Genomic DNA, 23369 nt, shown 5'->3' on the forward strand with positions numbered 1-23369 from the left:
CAAAAATAATTTTACATTTATGGAAAGCAGAAGGAAACAAATCTCCTCATATAGTCTCACACCTTGATTAAAATCATAACTCCATATTTATCACACAAACACAACATATGCAGCTCAACTCAAACGACTTGCAGCACGGTGCACTTCTACCTCAGAGGAAACTAGTAAAACATTCATATTTTTGTGTTCAGTTTATCAGAAAACTCCTGATTGTAAATGTGCTGTGATGGTGTTCAGAGATGTGAGAGCTGCTACGGGTTTAAAAGCAAACAGTCTGCTGGTGAAACAATACAAAGGTTCATTTCATAGCATTAATAACTATGAGCTTGACTTTAAAACATATATACAATGAAATGTATGACAGTAAATAACAGCTGACTGTAACAGACAAACACAAATGAAAAGATAAATTCATGCTCATCAGCAGTATATCAATGAAATGAATGAATGATGGTTTCAGATCTAAGAAGTGGACGAATGAACTGATGAAGAGTCTGATCAGAATAATGAACCAGAGCTCTGATTCCTCTGTGATCTATCCAACTCTGAGGTCACACTGGAACTGGACAGAGAGTGATGAAGAGGAGGATGAAGGACGAGATGAAGACCATCAGACAGTGATGAAGAGGAGGATGAAGGATGAGATGAAGACCATAGATAACCCCTCTCACTCCGCCACGACCAGCTGTGACTGAGCAGCTCATTCAGACATCAGATCATCACAACGAGACCTTCAGACGCTGGTTTGGTCCTCCGACCTCTGAGAGACTAGATTCATCTTTGTCTATATGTCTATATGAACCATTGGATCTAGTTCTACAGGCAGAGAGCAACTCGTTGAATGTTTTCTACGCAGATAGTAACAAACACCCAGCACAGTTCCTGCTGCTGCTATCACTCCCACTACACAGTAGAGGACGATCCTTCCCCGTCTCTCTCCTTGTGATGGACTTCCTGTCGTTGAAGGATCTCTTCCTCCACTTGTTGTGTTTGGTGTCTCAGATTTGGGTCGATCCCTCTCTGCTGTAAAGAGACCAAACAAGTCTGAGTCATTCATGAGAAGAAGAAACATCTCACTGAAACATAAACTAAACGTCCCCAAGAGATTAAACTGAAACATATTTCACAGATCCTGTAAGAAGGAAGTGTAACGACAATAATCGGGTTCTTTTTAGTCCAGAAAACTTCTACTGAATCAACTCACCTGTGACATTGAGGAGACATTTCCTCGAACCTTCACCATCAACTGTGAGCACATCACACAGGTAAAGACCCGAGTCATCAGTCCTGAGTCTGGACATGTGGAGTCTGAGTCGTCCTTCTCTGAGGAACTCTTTGTCAAACTGGACTCGTCCTGAAAACCGTTCATGCTGAGACTCTGGAGACTCGACACCTTCATGAAGATGAAACAGGATGAAGGATCTGACATCAGTTAACATCTCACAGATGATATTAATGGACTTGAGGGAACCGTCTGTTCTGGTGGTGAAGGTCCATTCCAGAGTGATGTTGTGGTTCTCCTCTGCCTGATAGGAGCTCTGTGTCACATTCACTACTAATGATGCTGTTGAGGAGACAGAGAGGGAGAGTGAGGAGCAGACACACTGACAGCTTTAACATGAGAGCCTTTAAACTGCATCTCTAGATGTTTCTGTGGAGTGTTTAGTGATGCTTCAGAGCTGTAGTGCTTTAAACATACAAAAGTCAACTCACCACAGACACAGGAGGTCAGGATGAAGAGCAGCAGGATCCTGCAGATCATCTTCTCCCTGTGAGAGGAGACAGAGGTGAAGAGTCACAAACACATCACATCAAGGTGTTGGAGGTACAAATCTACAGTCTGTCTTTACATCACAATACTCCTTTGTGTTCATCATCCTGCTCATTACACACAACTGATGACACAAAGCCTTGATGCCAATGCAGCGTCAATGTGAACTACAAGCACAGCTAAAGCTGCTTTCCCTGAAGACGTTTCATTCATAGTCAAATAAAATAAGTAGAAGCTGCAGTAATATGTTTCAAGACAATAATAGTTTCAAGACAGCGCCAGATGTTCAACACTACAGGAAACAGTCAACAAGTGTCTCTAAAACACTACAAGCTGTGGAAAGACCCGCCCTGCTCTGACTTTAGCAGCAAGTAATCAAACAGAGACAGAGTGGGCGGGTCTGTGATATTGAATGCAGTTTTCGTTGATCTTCCTCTACAGATACCACCTGCATTCGTTCCAGGCGTGCAAGTTCGAACGAGCCTTGTGACTGAGGAGCTGATACAACTTGTGCTCGCTGTGTCTCGTTTACTGCTTATGCTCCCTTTTTGTCTCTCCTTTGTTGAGCTGCTGTGTTGTATGTATCTGCAGTGTGTAATGTTGGTTATTTGGAGTTGGACTCTCAAGCAACCCTTTCGTATGTTTCTCCCCTCCCATGCTAAGTGTGGGCAGAGTTTTCCCGTTCGAAAATAAAAGGTTCCCGCCAAAATAGTATGTATTTCTTGCACAGGTGCGGTAGTGAGAAAGAGTGTGTGTGTGTGTGTGTGTGAAATGGGGATGAAACATGTTTGGAGGGACTAAGAAATACTTTGTCTCACATTTGCAAAGAAAGAAATGGTCTAAACTTGACCCTTCTGACCCTTTACAGCCTCCACTTTCACTGAACATCAGCTCTGTAATATAAACGTTTAGGGGGGGTTGCAAATACATTATTTATATATATATATAATTTTTTTTCACGTTGTTTACACTAATTAAGGCAAGCAGAAGAGGTCTCATACAGAAAAAGTTCTTTAAAATATTTGTTCTAGATTTTCAAACTTTGAAACGGGTCAATTTACAGGCAACATAACAGGAGGTTTAATGTTGAAAAGGTTAATTTAAATAAAACAGCTGTTTTTAATGGATCAGGTTATATTCTGATGTGTCTTCAATGCATCACATCTTTTTAACTGTTCTTCACTGAACGAACCGACCACGTTATTACCGTAAATATCTTGACAAATACATCAATCCTCACATCATAAATCTGTACAATAATAATCATAATGACGAACAACATGGCGACGTTCATAACTTACGTTGTTTGTGTTCAGTCGTGTAAAACTCTGAAGTCTTTTCCACATTTAAACTCTGTGAATCCTCATTTCTGATTCATCCCGCACTTCTTTAGTGTTACAAGTTGAGAACCGCCTTTAACAACACAGACTTGCAGCGTGTGTGGGAAACGACAGTTGATGGCGGTAAAGGACAAAGATTGTAACAATAGATATAATGGTCCGCCCACTTCGTGGGAAAAAGAGGAAATACAAGTGGTGGTAGGAAGGTGAAAGTGGCAGCGACCGATGCAGAAGTGAACGAGTAGAGCGAGTTGTAACTCACGGACGCAGACTTTGGAGAAGTAGTATCGCTGCATAAACTGATCTGTGACTGGACTAAGAATGCAGGGAATAGTGATGGAGAGGGTGGGAGTGAGGATATAAATTACAATAACTGGAATGAAGTACGGACAAATAAACCAGTCAGGAATCGTAGTAGTGTAGCTGGTATAAGAGCTTATGTCCCACCATCTTTGAGGTGTTTCAAATGTCAACAATATGGACATATTGTTGGCAGCGTGCAAAGGGAAACAAAAGTAAGGAAAGGAAATGTGAGCACGGGACAGAGCTCAAAGTGCAAATTGTAGTGTGGCCTGTGGTGGGTGTGAAGTGGGACAGAAGGCAGTGGAAGTGCAGCAGCTAAAGGTGAAAATGGATATATCATATGCAGAAGCAGCAAAGATGGTTCAGAGGGAGAGTAGAGTAGAGAGGGGGGGGGGTGATATCAAGGAAGGAACCGTCTCAACATTCAAATGAATAACTTGTGACAAAGAGTCAAAGAGGAGATGGAAATATATTGATAGTAAATAAGGAGAGCTTTGTGTATTCTGTGAAAAGTCCTGTGAGCAGGATGAGGGTCTGAGGACACCTGGTGGACAGGTGGAGAATGACAACAAGGCTTCATGGAGATGAAGGAGCCTGAATGTGGCTGAAAAGAGGGACAGAAGAGGCAGAAACACACACAGCTGAGGCCGACACTGTGACCAAGTACTGCGAACTGAAGAAGCCCAGCAACAAGGAGGAGTTCACATAGTCAAAGAGAGTCACATAAGTGAATTTAAATTCATTTTATTTAGTTAGGAAAGAAAAGTACAAATCATTCAGGAACTGATTCTTCAAGTTGTTAAACTAAAGTATAAAAATAAACAAGAAACATTTTAATGTTTGACGAATTGATCAGATCAGAAGTCAGATGACACATGAAGCAAAAACCTCACAAATAAAATAAAGTAAAAGTGTTTATCAGTTATATTTAAAGAGCCTGATGGTCTAATGATCACAGCTGTAACCTGCTGACATAAAGGCTCCTCTAGTGGTCTTCATCATTAACAGCAGAGTTAACTCAACACAGTGAGAGAACATTACAAAACAGAACAGTAACACAATTTCTCTTCATCATTTGTTGTCATTAAAAACAAAAGCATCACTTCCTGTTTGCTGCTACAGTTTCACATCAGAACGAGCAGATCTGAAGGATTCATCACATCACAAGTCAAATGCACAAGATAGATACAGATATGATATCAAATAGATATATTACAGTACAAAGAACATGTTACAGAGATCATCTATAGCCTTCATGGTTTCTGAAGTACTATTATACCTTTATATTGTATTTCTTGGAGAGCATGTATGTGATGACGTCCAGCAACAGGCAGCCAGAACAGCTGTTACTGCTGCAACCACCAGTCCCACAACATAGAGGCCGATTCTTCCCCGACCCTCTGGTGCTGGTTCTGGTGCTGGTTCTGCTGCTTCTGGTGCTGGTTCTGGTGCTGGTTCTGCTGGTTCTGGTGTTTCTGGTTCTGGTTCTGGTGTCACAGGTTTGGGCTCATCAACGGCTGCTGTAAAGAAAGTTATAAGTGTGTGTGTGATTTATCTGAGGAGAAAACTGACTACACTCCACAAACTCTTGGTTCAGAGTGTATAGAGTATCATCAAGTAACAGGTTTGTAATCATCTGCTAACAAACAGGACCAAACATCATCTGTGTCAGATGTGAATATAGACTGCTTCTTCTTGTAAAGAACTTTGATCAAAGTTCAGTCTCTTGAGATGAGATGAACCTTGTGCTGACTCACCAGCGATGTTGAGAGAGAACCGCTTCACCTTCCTGTCAAACTCAGTGCGCATCCTGCAGAGGTACAGGCCCGAGTCATCAGTCCTGACTCTGGACACGTGAAGCCGGACGCGTCCTGTCCTGAGAGCGTCTTTGTCACACTGCACCCGTCCTGCAAACTGCTCGTGCAGAGACTCGTCAACGCTGCTGTCCTGATGATAGAACACCTTCAGCTCTAACACTGACACACAGTGGATCTTAAGAGAGGGGATCGAAATGTCGTCTCTGGACGAGAAGCTCCATTCCACTGTGATGTTGCTGCCCTCCTCTGCCTGATACCTCAGACCCATGTAACCAAACATCCCTGAGAGGAAGAGGAAGGAGAGAGGAAAGAGGTGAACTGATGCTCTGAACGTTTCTGCACTGATCAATGCAGATTAAATCACAAAGTGTTCATTCAGAAAACTCTCGTAGTATTTATGCACTTCTTTCTTGCTGTACAATATATTTGTGTTCAAGAAGAAGTGAACTCACCACAGACACAGGAGGTCAGAATGAAGAGCAGCAGGATCCAGCAGATCATCTTCTCCCTGTGAGAGGAGACAGAAGTGATCATAACTTTATTTTACCGCAGCATTCACTCCCAACACCAAACACCTTCATCCACTATGAGATCAGACTTTAGACTGTTGAGCTCAAATCACTTGACGCCGTATTTTACTGTTGAATTGTCACTTTTCCATTACTTACTGTTTTACTATCTGTTTACATCTCTTCATAACTTCTCATTACGCATAAAGCTACACTAGTTACATTCAGTTCATTCTGTAATAACTCAACACCTGTATAGCACACACATATATTTGTAAATTAACTTTGTATTGCAGTATTTTATTTCTTGGATTCATAACTTTTTATATTTAATGAGTATTGTTGGAGATGTGCTTGAGACCTAATTGTCTGTCCGTTAACATCTTAACATTACTGCAACTCATGACATCACCACTATATATACATGATTTATATGATAATAACATTAACATAAGCATTCATTACCTCGTACGTCTTCAGTCGTGTAGAGTAAACAGAGGTCTTGTCTGTATTCTTCTCATATACTTCTCTCACCTCGCTGTGGGCGTTCTCATCGTTCTCAGCGTTCTCATCGACAGCGTCATGGACGGAAGTTTCCTTCTACAGCTACCGCCTCTTCCATCAGGAAGTTTTCAGGAAGTTTTCTTCTACAGCTACCGCCTCTTCCATCAGGAAGTTTTCAGGAAGTTTTCTTCTACAGCTACCGCCTCTTCTACAGCTACCGCCTCTTTTCGTTCCAGGCTTTTCATTCCAGATATGCACTAACGCTTCTCATATACTTCTCTCACCTCGCTGTGGGCGTTCTCATCGACTCTCACTGACAGCGTCAGTGATGGTCAGCGAATAGGACACACCGCCTTCTACCGCCTGGTTTTCTTCTACACGTACCTACCACGTGTTACATGAGTGAGGCTTGTATTGAGAGGCACCGCACAAACTCCACACAGAAGGATCTCTCCGGGTCTCTCTCTCGCCCTATTGCGACAGTGAGGGTTAGGGTTAGGCGACAGTGTTAACCACTACACCACCGTGCAGTTCATCCGTTACGCAAGAAACATTTCAATGTTTGACATTAAGTTGATCAGATCAGAAGTCAGATGACACATATAAAATAAAGTAAAAGTGTTCATCAGTTATATTTAAAGAGCCTGACCTGTTTAAATGATCACAGCTGTAACCTGCTGAAATAAAGGCTCCTCTAGTGGTCTTCATCATTAACAGCAGAGTTAAGCTTTAAGTGCAAAAGGTTCATGCACAGAATAAATATACAAGATATACACATGTGCAACATAACTTTTACTACTTTTCTACATCATTCATAACATCACTCCTCGATATACTGATCAATACTTGAGCTTCTATGAGACACTGGTGTCAGTATTACTCCTGATGCACTTTATTCTCTTTATCTATTTACTTTTCTCTTCATGCTATTATATTTTACTTTTCAATGATGTCACTATTATTTATTTTAATCTCAATAATTGTTATTCTATTGTTCATATTTTTGTATTATATTGTTTTTTGTCATTTTTCTGATCTCGTTGTCAAAGCCACACAGGAGTGTTGAAGGCAGACCTGACCCAGACCTGAACCAGACGTGAACCAGACCTGAACCAACCAGACCTGAACCAGACCAGTGTAGAGGTCTGGATGCTTTGTAATGGAGCAGCAGAGCAGAAATGTATTCATGTCTAGAAATCATGAAGGTTTTATTAACCAGCGGTAGATTTGTAAAGAACTGAGGGCGGCTCGACACCATGACAGCTTTTATTTTGTTAATGTTTCACATGAGGAAGTAGGAGGAGCCAGACGTCTGCTGCACGAGGAGCTGCATCAAACATGTTGTTAGACTTGAAGGTGATATTAAGCATTATCAGGGTGTGGTGTTTATATATAACCACCATCTCATTGCTTTTATGAAACAACAATCAGTTCTCTTCTGAACTTGAGATTTGTTCCATGTTAACATGACTCATCAGTTATTCAGATCTTCCTCGTGGTGCTTCAGTTCAGTTGGTTCAGATCAAACGTTCATCGTCTCACATGAACTCACCACACGGTGACATTAAATGTGTTTAAAGATGAAACTGTAGTTTAACCTCACTGTGTTTCATCCTGTCTGTTACTCACCGTCTTTTATCCATCGTCAGCATTTTAACTCACTGAGTCCAAAATAACTTTCAAAAGACTCAAACGACTTACAGCACAAACAATATGCTGATCTGTCATTATTTTCATACAGTCATAATGTATATTAGTGAGATTCATGAGGATATGAATGGATAGAGAATCATTTAGTTTCACTTTATTTGTATTTATTTTGAACAATGCAATGAACAGTAAATATAGAAAACAGTAAAAAAACTAATTCTAATTATAAAAATAATATCAAAAATAATTTTACATTTATGGAAAGCAGAAGGAAACAAATCTCCTCATATAGTTTCACACCTTAATTAAAATCATAACTCCATATTTATCACACAAACACAACATATGCAGCTCAACTCAAACGACTTGCAGCACGGTGCACTTCTACCTCAGAGGAAACTAGTAAAACATTCATATTTTTGTGTTCAGTTTATCAGAAAACTCCTGATTGTAAATGTGCTGTGATGGTGTTCAGAGATGTGAGAGCTGCTACGGGTTTAAAAGCAAACAGTCTGCTGGTGAAACAATACAAAGGTTCATTTCATAGCATTAATAACTATGAGCTTGACTTTAAAACATATATACAATGAAATGTATGACAGTAAATAACAGCTGACTGTAACAGACAAACACAAATGAAAAGATAAATTCATGCTCATCAGCAGTATATCAATGAAATGAATGAATGATGGTTTCAGATCTAAGAAGTGGACGAATGAACTGATGAAGAGTCTGATCAGAATAATGAAGCAGAGCTCTGATTCCTCTGTGATCTATCCAACTCTGAGGTCACACTGGAACTGGACAGAGAGTGATGAAGAGGAGGATGAAGGACGAGATGAAGACCATCAGACAGTGATGAAGAGGAGGATGAAGGATGAGATGAAGACCATAGAGAACCCCTCTCACTCCGCCACGACCAGCTGTGACTGAGCAGCTCATTCAGACATCAGATCATCACAACGAGACCTTCAGACGCTGGTTTGGTCCTCCGACCTCTGAGAGACTAGATTCATCTTTGTCTATATGTCTATATGAACCATTGGATCTAGTTCTACAGGCAGAGAGCAACTCGTTGAATGTTTTCTACGCAGATAGTAACAAACACCCAGCAGAGTTCCTGCTGCTGCTATCACTCCCGGTACACAGTAGAGGACGATCCTTCCCCGTCTCTCTCCTTGTGATGGACTTCCTGTCGTTGAAGGATCTCTTCCTCCACTTGTTGTGTTTGGTGTCTCAGATTTGGGTCGATCCCTCTCTGCTGTAAAGAGACCAAAGAAGTCTGAGTCATTCATGAGAAGAAGAAACATCTCACTGAAACATAAACTAAACGTCCCCAAGAGATTAAACTGAAACATATTTCACAGATCCTGTAAGAAGGAAGTGTAACGACAATAATCGGGTTCTTTTTAGTCCAGAAAACTTCTACTGAATCAACTCACCTGTGACATTGAGGAGACATTTCCTCGAACCTTCACCATCAACTGTGAGCACATCACACACGTAAAGACCCGAGTCATCAGTCCTGAGTCTGGACATGTGGAGTCTGAGTCGTCCTTCTCTGACGACGTCTTTGTCAAACTGGACTCGTCCTGAAAACCGTTCATGCTGAGACTCTGGAGACTCAACACCTTTATGAAGATGAAACAGGACGAAGGATCTGAGATCAGTTAACAGTTCACAGATGATATTAATGGACTTGAGGGAACCGTCTGTTCTGGTGGTGAAGGTCCATTCCAGAGTGATGTTGTGGTTCTCCTCTGCCTGATAGGAGCTCTGTGTCACATTCACTACTAATGATGCTGTTGAGGAGACAGAGAGGGAGAGTGAGGAGCAGACACACTGACAGCTTTAACATGAGAGCCTTTAAACTGCATCTCTAGATGTTTCTGTGGAGTGTTTAGTGATGCTTCAGAGCTGTAGTGCTTTAAACATACAAAAGTCAACTCACCACAGACACAGGAGGTCAGGATGAAGAGCAGCAGGATCCTGCAGATCATCTTCTCCCTGTGAGAGGAGACAGAGGTGAAGAGTCACAAACACATCACATCAAGGTGTTGGAGGTACAAATCTACAGTCTGTCTTTACATCACAATACTCCTTTGTGTTCATCATCCTGCTCATTACACACAACTGACGACACAAAGTCTTGATGCCAATGCAGCGTCAATGTGAACTACAAGCACAGCTAAAGCTGCTTTCCCTGAAGACGTTTCATTCATAGTCAAATAAAAGAAGTAGAAGCTGCAGTAATATGTTTCAAGACAGCGCCAGATGTTCAACACTACAGGAAACAGTCAACAAGTGTCTCTAAAACACTACAAGCTGTGGAAAGACCCGCCCTGCTCTGACTTTAGCAGCAAGTAATCAAACAGAGGCAGAGTGGGCGGGTCTGTGATATGATGTGTGTGAACAAGTGCTTCAGGCGCTCAAACTGGTTGTTCTCGTTTATTCAGACGTGTTTCCATACAGAGTTAGTTTCACATCTGATAACTTAACAGCAACTCTTTAAAACTCCTCAACAGTTCTCTCATGTTTCCTCCAACACATCAAGCTTCTTATTGTCGTCATCAAGCACACAATGAACATCTATGCACCAACATTTATAACAAATACCACACAGTGAACACACACAAACTCATGTTGTTGTTGAAATGGTTAATTTAAATAATACAGCTGTTTTTAATGGATCAGGTTATATTCTGATGTGTCTTCAATGCATCACATCTTTTTAACTGTTCTTCACTGAACGAACCGACCACGTTATTACCGTAAATATCTTGTCAAATACATCAATCCTCACATCATAAATCTGTACAATAATAATCATATAATGACAACAACATGACGACGTTCATAACTTACCTTGTTTGTGTTCAGACGTGTAAAACTCTGAAGTCTTCTCTCCATTTGAACGCTGTGAATCCTCATTTCACTTTCATCCTGATGGTTTTTCTATGTTACAAGTTGAAAAACACCTTTAACACAGACCAACACCGTGTGTGTTCTGCAAGTGATATCCGGCCAAAGACGAGGATTGTAACCAGTTAAATGTAGAGATACAGTGGTGAATGGGTCCGCCCACTTAGTGTCATAAAGAGGAACCAATCAAACCTTCACTAGACATAATAAGGCAGAAGTAGGCGGACGGACAGAGAGTTTGGAGAATGAACAACTTGTGACAAAGAGTCAAAGAGGAGATGGGAATATATTGATAGTAAATAAGGAGAGCTTTGTGTATTAATGGCTGAATAGTTAATAACTGCACATTCCAAGCACAATGGAGATCTGAGAAGATTGAAATAATAGTAAAGAGTGCAGCAAGATATTTAAATATTCATGTGGGATGGCTGTTCAGGAAGAGCTTAAAAACATGAAGAGTTAAACAAAGAATCAGGTTCACAGGATCAGTCATCATGTTAATTCTGCAGTGAAATGCAAGGAGTCTGTTGGCAAATAGCCAAGAAGTTAAATACAAACCAGTTATAATATGTGTTGGAGAGACATGGCTTAAAGCAAACTTAGATTTTGTGATTCAGGGATGTGTGAGCATAAGAAGGGACAGAGAACGGGGTAATGGGGGAGGATGTGCTACCTTTGTTAAATAAGCAAGGATTTCTTATAGAGAAAGGAAAAAGGAAAAGACCTAGAATATGTTGAAGTGTGGTTAGGGGATGAAAGTTTGGTCGTGGTGAATTTCTACAATCCGTGTCAATGATTGGAATTAGAAGCATTGGAGGCAATAAAGGGACAGAAGAAGAAGAGTCATTTGGTGATTTTAATGCACACAGTACTCTCTGGGGACGGGAAGAGACTGATGGGAATGGATTGATAGAGGATGTGATGGACTGCTGCTGCTACTGCTACAGTCAACTCATCACATGTTGACTGTGATGAGTTGATATTATGAGTTGTCAGCATGTTGTATTTTAGATACCAACGTCTCCAGCTGTCAATCAAACACCCAGAACTCAATCAATGCAACACAAACAAATATGGGTGGAAAGGGTCTGGTATGTGTGCTGACATGGGTGATTTATAAAATGCGACGCAGGTGAGCAGGTGGAGGTGAAAGTCCTGTGAGCAGGATGAGGGTCTGAGGACACCTGGTGGACAGGTGGAGAATGACAACAAGGCTTCATGGAGATGAAGGAGCCTGAATGTGGCTGAAAAGAGGGACAGAAGAGGCAGAAACACACACAGCTGAGGCCGACACTGTGACCAAGTACTGCGAACTGAAGAAGCCCAGCAACAAGGAGGAGTTCACATAGTCAAAGACAGTCACATAAGTGAGTTTAAATTCATTTTATTTAGTTAGGAAAGAAAAGTACAAATCATTCATCAACTGGATTCTTCAAGTTGTGAAACTAAAGTATAAAAATACACAAGAAACATTTTAATGTTTGATGAATTGATCCTCAAAAAAACCTCACAAATAACATAAAGTAAAAGTGATCATCAGTTATATTTAAAGAGCCTGATGGTCTAATGATCACAGCTGTAACCTGCTGACATAAAGGCTCCTCTAGTGGTCTTCATCATTAACAGCAGTGTTAACTCAACACAGTGAGAGAATGACGATCAACAACAGTAAATAACACCTTCAACAACAATAAAAGGGCATGTACAGTATATATATATATATATATATAAAAACGTAGAAATCTTCCAGCATCTGTGGATTCCTCAATAACATGAACACATTCATCACATAAAGCTTTAAGTGCAAAAGGTTCATGCACAGAATAAATATTCAAGATATACACATGTGCAACATAACTTTTACTACTTTTCTACATCATTCATAACATCACTCCTCCATATACTGATCAATACTTGAGCTTCTATTAGACACTGGTGTCAGTATTACTCCTGATGCACTTTATTCTCTTTATCTATTTACTTTACTCTTCATGCAAGTATTTCCTTCTGGATGAATAAAGTTCTCTCTCGTCTTATTTCAGTAAAGTGAACACATAGCAGATTCTCTGTGTTGGACTAAAACAAGATAAACATGTTGAAGAGTCAGTTTCTGTGAACTATGTAAAACACTTTGCTTTGCCTCGTTGATATCAGCTCAAAGCTCTTTTTGTCACTTCAAAGTGCTCCTTAATGAACCCTGATTATTAAACAGCATTGTTTGATTACAGTAGTGTTGTTAGTTCAGTGTGTTGGTTAAAGAGCCCTGGGGTTGGACACATTACTAGTATTGTGCTGAATCTCATATTGCTAAATCATCATTTTTTATTTCTGTTCATATCTTAATGCTGCTGTGAATCCTCAGATATATGAGTCATACACAGATCCAGCTGTGTCTCAGACTGACTGAAGTCCTCCATCAGACTCTTTTAGTGCAAACACTTGAAGGCTTAACATCTCAGTCTTGATGTGTTTTAGATCGTGTATGTTTTGTTGTGCGGAGTAGAAATCTTGTTTTCAATGCAGCGAGCAAATAAATACAAAACCAGTACAGCAGCTGTCAGTCCCAGTCCACAGAAGAGAGCGATCCGTCCCCGACTCTCTGGTGGTGTTCCACTTTGTGTCGGTGAAGGATCTCTTCTCAGAGTTGTTGCTCCTGGTGTCTCAGGCTGATCCCTCACTGCTGCAAAGAGACCAAACAAATCTGTTTTATTCATGAGAAGAAAAAACATTTTCACTGAAAAGAAAACAAGAAAACAACAACAGATGAAGTTGAAACACATTTCACACAAACTGCAAGAAGGAGAGATGGTGGAAGTCCACACTCCTTTTCTTTCAGGTTATTATTTATCTAAACAAAGCTGCTTCATTGAAAGTTCTACTGAATCAACTTACCTGTGACTTTGAGGTGACATTTCTCAGAGTTCCTCCCATCACTTGTGATCACGTCACACAGGTACGGACCCGAGTCAGCAGTCCTCAGTCTGGACACGTGAAGTCTGAGTCGTCCTTCTCTGAGGACGTCTTTGTCAAACTGGACTCGTCCTGAAAACTGTTTATCCTGAAACTCTGGAACCTCGACACCTTCACGTAAATGAAACAGGACGTGTCTTCTATGAGTCAACATCAGACAGTGAATATAAAGGGAGTTGGGGTCAGTGTTGGTGGTGAAGGTCCATTCCAGAGTGATGTTGTGGTTCTCCTCTGCCTGATAGGAGCTCTGTGTCACATTCACTACTAATGATGCTGTTGAGGAGACAGAGAGGGAGAGTGAGGAGCAGACACACTGACAGCTTTAACATGAGAGCCTTTAAACTGCATCTCTAGATGTTTCTGTGGAGTGTTTAGTGATGCTTCAGAGCTGTAGTGCTTTAAACATACAAAAGTCAACTCACCACAGACACAGGAGGTCAGGATGAAGAGCAGCAGGATCCAGCAGATCATCTTCTCCCTGTGAGAGGAGACAGAGGTGAAGAGTCACAAACACATCACATCAAGGTGTTGGAGGTACAAATCTACAGTCTGTCTTTACATCACAATACTCCTTTGTGTTCATCATCCTGCTCATTACACACAACTGATGACACAAAGCCTTGATGCCAATGCAGCGTCAATGTGAACTACAAGCACAGCTAAAGCTGCATTCCCTGAAGACGTTTCATTCATAGTCAAATAAAATAAGTAGAAGCTGCAGTAATATGTTTCAAGACAGCGCCAGATGTTCAACACTACAGGAAACAGTCAACAAGTGTCTCTAAAACTGATTTTCAACCGCTGTTTGCCGCTCCACACCAGTGTACCGTGAGACATCGCCAGGTGTGTCGTGGGAAAATCTCCAATTTCACTTAATGAGTAAAAAGAAAATGATTATTTAGTTGTTGCAAATACTTTACTATTGTAGAGCGTCTGAGCTGCAATATAGTTGCTGGTTAAGTAATAATACTCTTCCATGCCAGTGGGTGGCAGTAGGAAGCGCAATAATGACTTTGTTAATTTAAAAGAGTAGAATTAAATGACGCAAGGGAGAGGTTGTGATGACAAGACGTACAGCGATGGACAAATATTTGAAAATGAAAAATACAGACTCTGAACTGGGCCTGGGACAAAATAAAACAGATGAAAAGCCTCGTAAGGATGAACACATTGAGAGACTTGCCATTAAATTGTCAGCATATATCCGGCCCTCGCCAGAAAATATCATTGTTTATCATAACTGGCCGCCACACCACAGAGCTCCGGGACGAAACGTGGCGATGTTAGCTGGCTTTTTGTGCAACATAACGAAGCATCTCACTGCGCTAAACCTCCAGCTCCAGGGACGGGTGTGATGCAGTAAAAGTCTCCACCGCTGAGTTCCCGACTGCGCATTTTGCTGATAACTGGGCGCACTTAGCACGGAGTTCACGAGCCGAATTTGCCGACTTTGCAGCTCAGAAATTTAATTTTGAACTGCTCAGCAATCCGTTTGCAGTTGAAGTGGAAAGAGCACCTGTGCACATCCACATGGAGCTGATAGACCTCCAGTGTAATGACACTCAAGGCAAAGCTTGACTCTGTGGGCGCTGCACAGTTTCCAAGCTTCATCCCCGAAACAATGCCTTAACTCCGCCTCCATGCTGCTCAAAGGCTCTGCATGTTTGGGAGCACATACCTGTGTGAGCAGCTGTTCTCTGTGATGAAGATGAACAAAAACCCACACAGGACTCGTCTCACTGATGCACACCTTCACTCCACATTGAGGGTTTCCACAGAACCTAACCCCAGATATTAATGAACTGGCAGCCAAGAAAATATGCCAAACAATGTTTTGTTTTGTCCCTCTCTGAGATTGAGTTTGACACCATAGTATAGATGCTGTATGATGCTAAAAGGTGTCATTTTGTAACGTGTTTGGTTGTTGGAGTGCCGCGGGCTCAGAAAAGGTTGAAAAACTGCTCTAAAACACTACAAGCAGTGGAAAGACTCCATCAGCCTCCTCACTTTTTGTTTCTCCTTTCATAACGTGTTTACCATCCACAGTTATTTTCACATCTGACAACTCGACGGAAATTCAACTGGGCAGGAACGAGTTAACCTCAAGGGCTCAGCACTGACACTGCTGGCAACGTCCCCAATTCTTATTCCGCTTCTTATTGTCATCATTCAAGCACACTATGAACATCTATGTACTAACATTGTTGTTGAAAAGGTTAATTTAAATAAAACAGCTGTTTTTAATGCATCAGGTTATATTCTGATGTGTCTTCAATGCATCACATCTTTTTAACTGTTCTTCACTGAACGAACCGACCACGTTATTACCGTAAATATCTTGTCAAATACATCAATCCTCACATCATAAATCTGTACAATAATACACAGAAGTGATCATAACTTTATTTTACCGCAGCATTCACTCCCAACACCAAACACCTTCATCCACTATGAGATCAGACTTTAGACTGTTGAGCTCAAATCACTTGACACCGTATTTTACTGTTGAATTGTCACTTTTCCATTACTCACTGTTTTACTATCTGTTTACATCTCTTCATAACTTCTCATCACGCATCATACACACATCATAAGGCTACACTAGTTACATTAAGTTCATTCTGTAATAACTGAACAATATAATTCATTACCTCGTACGTCTTCAGCGTGGAGACAGATGTGGAGAAGTGCAGATCGATAAACTTCGGTCGCATTATAATCTACTAACTATCTACTAATCTACTAATTGTACTAACACAGCATTGGACACATGCGTTGCCACTAGTAGAGGAGGAAGGTGTTTTTTAGATGAGGACACACCTACATCAGTTTTTTAGATCAGGAACCGGACCCACCAGGTTAGGGATGACAATTAGTATGACAATTAGTATGACATGGGTGTGAGAGTAATGGTGAGAGTAAAGTTTTTTAGATCAGGAACCAGGATAGGGATGACATATTATATAGTATGACAATTAGTATGACGACAATTAGTATGACAACAACACATGGGTGTGAGAGAGTGTATTTATAATAACCATGTTAACCTTAACCTTAATTAGGTTAGTATGACAGGTTAGACTACCTGTACTACCCTAATACAGGGTCTAATAATACCCTGGTACGGGTACACCTGTGACGTGTCAGGGTGAGCAAATTGACATTTAATTGATCAGATCAGAAGTCAGATGAGCAGGGTATTAATAACCCTGGTCACAGGGTGACATTACCGTGAGAAAGTCAAGTGACGTTTCCTCCATATACACACATAACACACATACGCACTCAGAAGGATCGAACCCGGGTCTCTCTCTCACCTTCCGAGGTGATTAACCACTACACCACCGTGCAGCCCGATCACTCCAGTTATTAAACTGAAATAGAAATAAAATAGAAATAAAGAAAGAAATTGACATTTAATTGATCAGATCAGAAGTCAGATGACTCATATAAAATAAAATAAAAGTGTTCATCAGTTATATTTAAAGAGCCTGATGGTCTAATGATCACAGCTGTAACCTGCTGACATAAAGGCTCCTCTAGTGGTCTTCATCATTAACAGCAGTGTTAACTCAACACAGTGAGAGAATGACGATCAACAACAGTAAATAACACCTTCAACAACAATAAAAGGGCATGTACAGTATATAAAAAAAATTTGAAATCTTCCATCATCCGTTGATTCCTCAATAACATGAACACATTCATCACATAAAGATTTAAGTGCAAAAGGTTCATGCACAGAATAAATATACAAGATATACACATGTGCAACATAACTTTTACTACTTTTCTGCATCATTCATAACATCACTCCTCCATATACTGATCAATACTTGAGCTTCTATTAGACACTGGTGTCAGTATTACTCCTGATGCACTTTATTCTCTTTATCTATTTACTTTACTCTTCATGCAATTGTATTTTATTTTCCAATGATGTCACTATTATTTATTTTACTCTTAATAATTGTTATTCTATTGTTCATATTTTTGTATTATATTGTTTTCTGTCATTTTTCTGATCTCGTTGTCAAAGCCACACAGGAGTGTTGAAGGCAGACCTGAACCAGACCTGAACCAACCAGACCTGAACCAGACCTGAACCAGACCAGTGTAGAGGTCTGGATGCTTTGTAATGGAGCAGCAGAGCAGAAATGTATTCATGTCTAGAAATCATGAAGCTTTTATTAACCAGCGGTAGATTTGTAAAGAACTGAGGGCGGCTCGACACCATGACAGCTTTTATTTTGTTAATGTTTCACATGAGGAAGTAGGAGGAGCCAGACGCCTGCTGCACGAGGAGCTGCATCATCCATGTTGAAAGTGAAAGTAATGCTGAAGTATCATCAGAGTGTAGTTTTGATATAAAACAACATTTAACTGCTGTTATGAAACAACAATCAGTTCTCTTCTGAACTTGAGATTTGTTCCATGTTAACATGACTCATCAATTATTCAGATCTTCCTCGTGGTGCTTCAGTTCAGTTGGTTCAGATCAAACGTTGATCGTCTCACATGAACTCACCACACGGTGACATTAAATGTGTTTATATATGAAACTGTAGTTTAACCTCACTGTGTTTCATCCTGTCTGTTACTCACCGTCTTTTATCCATCGTCAGTATTTTAACTCACTGAGTCCAAAATAACTTTCAAAAGACTCAAACGACTTACAGCACAAACAATATGCTGATCTGTCATTATTTTCATACAGTCATAATGTATATTAGTGAGATTCATGAGGATATGAATGGATAGAAAATCATTTAGTTTCACTTTAGTTGTATTTATTTTGAACAATGCAATGAACAGTAAATATAGCAAACAGTCAATAAACTAATTCTCATTATAAAATAATATCAACATCAACTTTACATTTATGGAAAGCAGAAGGAAACAAATCTCCTCATATAGTCTCACACCTTAATTAAAATCATAACTCCATATTTATCACACAAACACAACATATGCAGCTCAACTCAAACGACTTGCAGCACGGTGCACTTCTACCTCAGAGGAAACTATTAAACATTCATATTTTTGTGTTCAGTTTATCAGAAAACTCCTGATTGTAAATGTGCTGTGATGGTGTTCAGAGATGTGAGAGCTGCTACGGGTTTAAAAGCAAACAGTCTGCTGGTGAAACAATACAAAGGTTCATTTAATAGCATTAATAACTATGAGCTTGACTTTAAAACATATATACAAAGAAAACCATCACACAGTGATGAAGAGGAGGATGAAGGAGGAGATGAAGACCATCAGACAGTGATGAAGAGGAGGATGAAGGTGAAGATAAAGACCATCAGACAGTGATGAAGAGGAGGATGAAGGTGGAGATGAAGACCATCACACAGTGATGAAGAGGAGGATGAAGGAGGAGATGAAGACCATCAGACAGTGATGAAGAGGAGGATGAAGGAGGACATGAAGACCATCAGACAGTGATGAAGAGGAGGATGAAGTTGGAGATGAAGACCATCAGACAGTGATGAAGAGGAGGATGAAGGAGGAGATGAAGACCATTAGACAGTGATGAAGAGGAGGATGAAGGTGGAGATGAAGACCATCACACAGTGATGAAGAGGAGGATGAAGGAGGAGATGAAGACCATCACACAGTGATGAAGAGGAGGATGAAGGACGAGATGAAGACCATCAGACAGTGATGAAGAGGAGGATGAAGGACGAGATGAAGACCATCAGACAGTGATGAAGAGGAGGATGAAGGAGGAGATGAAGACCATAGAGAACTCCTATCACTCACTACGACCAGCTGTGACTGAGCAGCTCATTCAGACATCAGATCATCACAACGAGACCTTCAGACGCTGCTTTGGACCTCCGACCTCTGAGAGACTAGAATCATGTTTGTCTTTATGTAGTGAATCGTTTAATGTTTTCTACACATATAGTAACAAACACCCAGCAGAGTTCCTCCTGCTACTATCACTCCCGGTACACAGTAGAGGACGATCCTTCCCCATCTCTCTGCTTGTGATGGACTTCCTGTCGTTGAAGGATCTCTTCCTCCACTTGTTGTGTTTGGTGTCTCAGGTTTGGGTCGATCCCTCTCTGCTGTAAAGAGACCAAACAAGTCTGAGTCATTCATGAGAAGAAGAAACATCTCACTGAAACATAAACTAAACGTCCCCAACAGATTCAACTGAAACATATTTCACAGATCCTGTAAGAAGGAAGTGTAACGACAATAATCGGGTTCTTTTTAGTCCAGAAAACTTCTACTGAATCAACTCACCTGTGACATTGAGGTGACATTGCTTTGATCCCTCATCATGACCTGTGAACACATCACACACGTAAAGACCCGAGTCATCAGTCCTGATTCTGGACATGTGGAGTCTGAGTCGTCCTTCTCTGAGGACGTCTTTGTCAAACTGGACTCGTCCTGAAAACCGTTCATGCTGAGACTCTGGAGACTCGACACCTTCATGAAGATGGAACAGGACGAAGAATCTGACATCAGTTACCATCTCACAGTAGATATTAATGGACTTGAGGGAACCGTCTGTTCTGGTGGTGAAGGTCCATTCCAGAGTGATGTTGTGGTTCTCCTCTGCCTGATAGGAGCTCTGTGTCACATTCACTACTAATGATGCTGTTGAGGAGACAGAGAGGGAGAGTGAGGAGCAGACACACTGACAGCTTTAACATGAGAGCCTTTAAACTGCATCTCTAGATGTTTCTGTGGAGTGTTTAGTGATGTTTCAGAGCTGTAGTGCTTTAAACATACAAAAGTCAACTCACCACAGACACAGGAGGTCAGGATGAAGAGCAGCAGGATCCTGCAGATCATCTTCTCCCTGTGAGAGGAGACAGAGGTGAAGAGTCACAAACACATCACATCAAGGTGTTGGAGGTACAAATCTACAGTCTGTCTTTACATCACAATACTCCTTTGTGTTCATCATCCTGCTCATTACACACAACTGATGACACAAAGCCTTGATGCCAATGCAGCGTCAATGTGAACTACAAGCACAGCTAAAGCTGCTTTCCCTGAAGACGTTTCATTCATAGTCAAATAAAATAAGTAGAAGCTGCAGTAATATGTTTCAAGACAGCGCCAGATGTTCAACACTACAGGAAACAGTCAACAAGTGTCTCTAAAACTGATTTTCAACCGCTGTTTGCCGCTCCACACCAGTGTACCGTGAGACATCGCCAGGTGTGTCGTGGGAAAATCTCCAATTTCACTTAATGAGTAAAAAGAAAATGATTATTTAGTTGTTGCAAATACTTTACTATTGTTGAGCGTCTGAGCTGCAATATAGTTGCTGGTTAAGTAATAATACTCTTCCATGCCAGTGGGTGGCAGTAGGAAGCGCAATAATGACTTTGTTAATTTAAAAGAGTAGAATTAAATGACGCAAGGGAGAGGTTGTGATGACAAGACGTACAGCGATGGACAAATATTTGAAAATGAAAAATACAGACTCTGAACTGGGCCTGGGACAAAATAAAACAGATGAAAAGCCTCGTAAGGATGAACACATTGAGAGACTTGCCATTAAATTGTCAGCATATATCCGGCCCTCGCCAGAAAATATCATTGTTTATCATAACTGGCCGCCACACCACAGAGCTCCGGGACGAAACGTGGCGATGTTAGCTGGCTTTTTGTGCAACATAACGAAGCATCTCACTGCGCTAAACCTCCAGCTCCAGGGACGGGTGTGATGCAGTAAAAGTCTCCACCGCTGAGTTCCCGACTGCGCATTTTGCTGATAACTGGGCGCACTTAGCACGGAGTTCACGAGCCGAATTTGCCGACTTTGCAGCTCAGAAATGTAATTTTGAACTGCTCAGCAATCCATTTGCAGTTGAAGTGGAAAGAGCACCTGTGCACATCCACATGGAGCTGATAGACCTCCAGTGTAATGACACTCAAGGCAAAGTTTGACTCTGTGGGCGCTGCACAGTTTCCAAGCTTCATCCCCGAAACAATGCCTTAACTCCGCCTCCATGCTGCTCAAACGCTCTGCATGTTTGGGAGCACATACCTGTGTGAGCAGCTGTTCTCTGTGATGAAGATGAACAAAAACCCACACAGGAATCGTCTCACTGATGCACACCTTCACTCCACATTGAGGGTTTCCACAGAACCTAACCCAGATATTAATGAACTGGCAGCCAAGAAAATATGCCAAACAATGTTTTGTTTTGTCCCTCTCTGAGATTGAGTTTGACACCATAGTATAGATGCTGTATGATGCTAAAAGGTGTCATTTTGTAACGTGTTTGGTTGTTGGAGTGCCGCGGGATCTTTTTAATGTAAAAAGTGTACCGCGGCTCAGAAAAGGTTGAAAAACTGCTCTAAAGGTGGAAAGACCCCCCCCCCCCCCCTACTCTGACTTTAGCAGCAAGTAATCAAACAGAGGCAGAGTGGGGGGGTCTGTGTGAACAAGTGACTCAAGCGCTGACACTGGTTGTTTGTCGTTTATTCAGCCTCCTCACTTTTTGTCTCTCCTTTCATAACGTGTTTACCATCCACAGTTATTTTCACATCTGACAACTCGACGGAAATTCAACTGGGCAGGAACGAGTTAACCTCAAGGGCTCAGCACTGACACTGCTGGCAACGTCCCCAATCTGACAACTGCATGAATGCTCACTCATGGTTTCTCCCTTCGGACCGTGTTTCTCAAACAGTTCTCTCATGTTTCCTCCAACACATCAAGCTTCTTATTGTCATCATTCAAGCACACTATGAACATCTATGTACTAACATTGTTGTTGAAAAGGTTCATTTAAATAAAACAGCTGTTTTTAATGGATCAGGTTATATTCTGATGTGTCTTCAATGCATCACATTAACTGTTCTTCACTGAACGAACCGACCACGTTATTACCGTAAATATCTTGTTAAATACATCAATCCTCACATCATAAATATGTTCAATAATACACAGAAGTGATCGTAACTTTATTTTACCGCAGCATTCACTCCCAACACCAAACACCTTCATCCACTATGAGATCAGACTTTAGACTGTTGAGTTCAAATCACTTGACGCCGTATTTTACTGTTGAATTGTCACTTTTCCATTACTTACTGTTTTACTATCTGTTTACATCTCTTCATAACTTCTCATCACAAGGCTACACTAGATACATTAAGTTCATTCTGTAATAACTGAACACCTGTATAATTCATTACCTCGTACGTCTTCAGCGTGGAGAAGTGCAGGATAAACTTCGGTCGCACTTCTAGTCGGACGTATGTGAAAACCTTTGTACTAGCGTTGCCAGCAGTAGAGGAGGAAGGTGTTGATGAGGACACATCTCACTCAGGAATGAGGAATGAGTGACTTCTCTCCTCACACCCATATACTAACATTCCAACTATGACAACAATATCATACAAGAACATTATCATACTAACTCCACTCAGAAGGATCGAACCCGGGTCGAACCCGGGTCTCTCTCTCACCCTCTGAGGTGATTAACCACTACACTAACTTATTTACACTAGCTGTAACCTGCTGACATAAAGGCTCCTCTAGTGGTCTTCATCATTTACCAGCAGTGTTAACTCAACACAGTGAGAGAATGACGAT

General features: G+C 41.0%; 3 protein-coding genes across 7 annotated transcripts; all 3 read right to left on the reverse strand.

The window, feature by feature from the left end:
- On the reverse strand, positions 1–6226 carry LOC306715020 (uncharacterized protein). Of its 3 annotated transcripts, none has more exons than XM_079185237.1 (4): positions 6206–6226; positions 1714–1769; positions 1205–1564; positions 1–1023 (listed from the first exon to the last, which is right to left on the reverse strand). In XM_079185237.1, the coding sequence occupies exons 2-4, from the start codon at positions 1760–1762 to the stop codon at positions 785–787; spliced, it is 648 nt and encodes a 215-aa protein (XP_079041363.1). In that variant the 5' UTR covers positions 1763–1769; positions 6206–6226; the 3' UTR covers positions 1–784. The 3 variants fall into 3 exon arrangements, with proteins under 3 accessions (XP_079041363.1, XP_079041364.1, XP_079041362.1); XM_079185238.1 differs by lacking the exon at positions 6206–6226 and adding an exon at positions 3073–3201 and having other exon boundaries at positions 1–1020; XM_079185236.1 differs by lacking the exon at positions 6206–6226 and adding an exon at positions 3073–3201.
- Positions 6227–8078: 1852 nt separating this feature from the next.
- On the reverse strand, positions 8079–22999 carry LOC306714945 (uncharacterized protein). Of its 3 annotated transcripts, none has more exons than XM_079185140.1 (4): positions 20557–20627; positions 20048–20407; positions 19649–19866; positions 8079–8900 (listed from the first exon to the last, which is right to left on the reverse strand). In XM_079185140.1, exons 1-3 carry the CDS (start codon positions 20603–20605, stop codon positions 19682–19684), a joined length of 594 nt encoding a protein of 197 aa, XP_079041266.1. In that variant the 5' UTR covers positions 20606–20627; the 3' UTR covers positions 8079–8900; positions 19649–19681. The 3 variants fall into 3 exon arrangements, with proteins under 3 accessions (XP_079041266.1, XP_079041267.1, XP_079041265.1); XM_079185141.1 differs by lacking the exon at positions 8079–8900 and adding an exon at positions 22970–22999 and having other exon boundaries at positions 18735–19866; positions 20557–20612; XM_079185139.1 differs by lacking the exon at positions 8079–8900 and having other exon boundaries at positions 18735–19866.
- LOC306714944 (uncharacterized protein) lies at positions 8900–10897 on the reverse strand. Its single transcript, XM_079185138.1, has 4 exons — positions 10760–10897; positions 9846–9901; positions 9337–9696; positions 8900–9155 (listed from the first exon to the last, which is right to left on the reverse strand). Exons 2-4 carry the CDS (start codon positions 9892–9894, stop codon positions 8917–8919), a joined length of 648 nt encoding a protein of 215 aa, XP_079041264.1. The 5' UTR covers positions 9895–9901; positions 10760–10897; the 3' UTR covers positions 8900–8916.
- Positions 23000–23369: the final 370 nt, after the last annotated feature.

This window comes from Pholis gunnellus (genome assembly GCF_910591455.1).
Source record: "Pholis gunnellus genome assembly, chromosome: 23".
In the NCBI taxonomy this organism is placed as follows: domain Eukaryota; kingdom Metazoa; phylum Chordata; class Actinopteri; order Perciformes; family Pholidae; genus Pholis; species Pholis gunnellus.

Coding starts and splice junctions, on each gene's coding strand:
- LOC306715020 (XM_079185237.1), bottom strand. CDS start 1,762: ATGATCTGCAGGATCCTGCTGCTCTTCATCCTGACCTCCTGTGTCTGT. Junction 1,565..1,713: donor CCTGACCTCCTGTGTCTGTG/GTGAGTTGACTT, acceptor TCTCCTCAACAG/CATCATTAGTAGTGAATGTG. Junction 1,024..1,204: donor ATGTCTCCTCAATGTCACAG/GTGAGTTGATTC, acceptor GTCTCTTTACAG/CAGAGAGGGATCGACCCAAA.
- LOC306714944 (XM_079185138.1), bottom strand. CDS start 9,894: ATGATCTGCAGGATCCTGCTGCTCTTCATCCTGACCTCCTGTGTCTGT. Junction 9,697..9,845: donor CCTGACCTCCTGTGTCTGTG/GTGAGTTGACTT, acceptor TCTCCTCAACAG/CATCATTAGTAGTGAATGTG. Junction 9,156..9,336: donor ATGTCTCCTCAATGTCACAG/GTGAGTTGATTC, acceptor GTCTCTTTACAG/CAGAGAGGGATCGACCCAAA.
- LOC306714945 (XM_079185140.1), bottom strand. CDS start 20,605: ATGATCTGCAGGATCCTGCTGCTCTTCATCCTGACCTCCTGTGTCTGT. Junction 20,408..20,556: donor CCTGACCTCCTGTGTCTGTG/GTGAGTTGACTT, acceptor TCTCCTCAACAG/CATCATTAGTAGTGAATGTG. Junction 19,867..20,047: donor ATGTCACCTCAATGTCACAG/GTGAGTTGATTC, acceptor GTCTCTTTACAG/CAGAGAGGGATCGACCCAAA.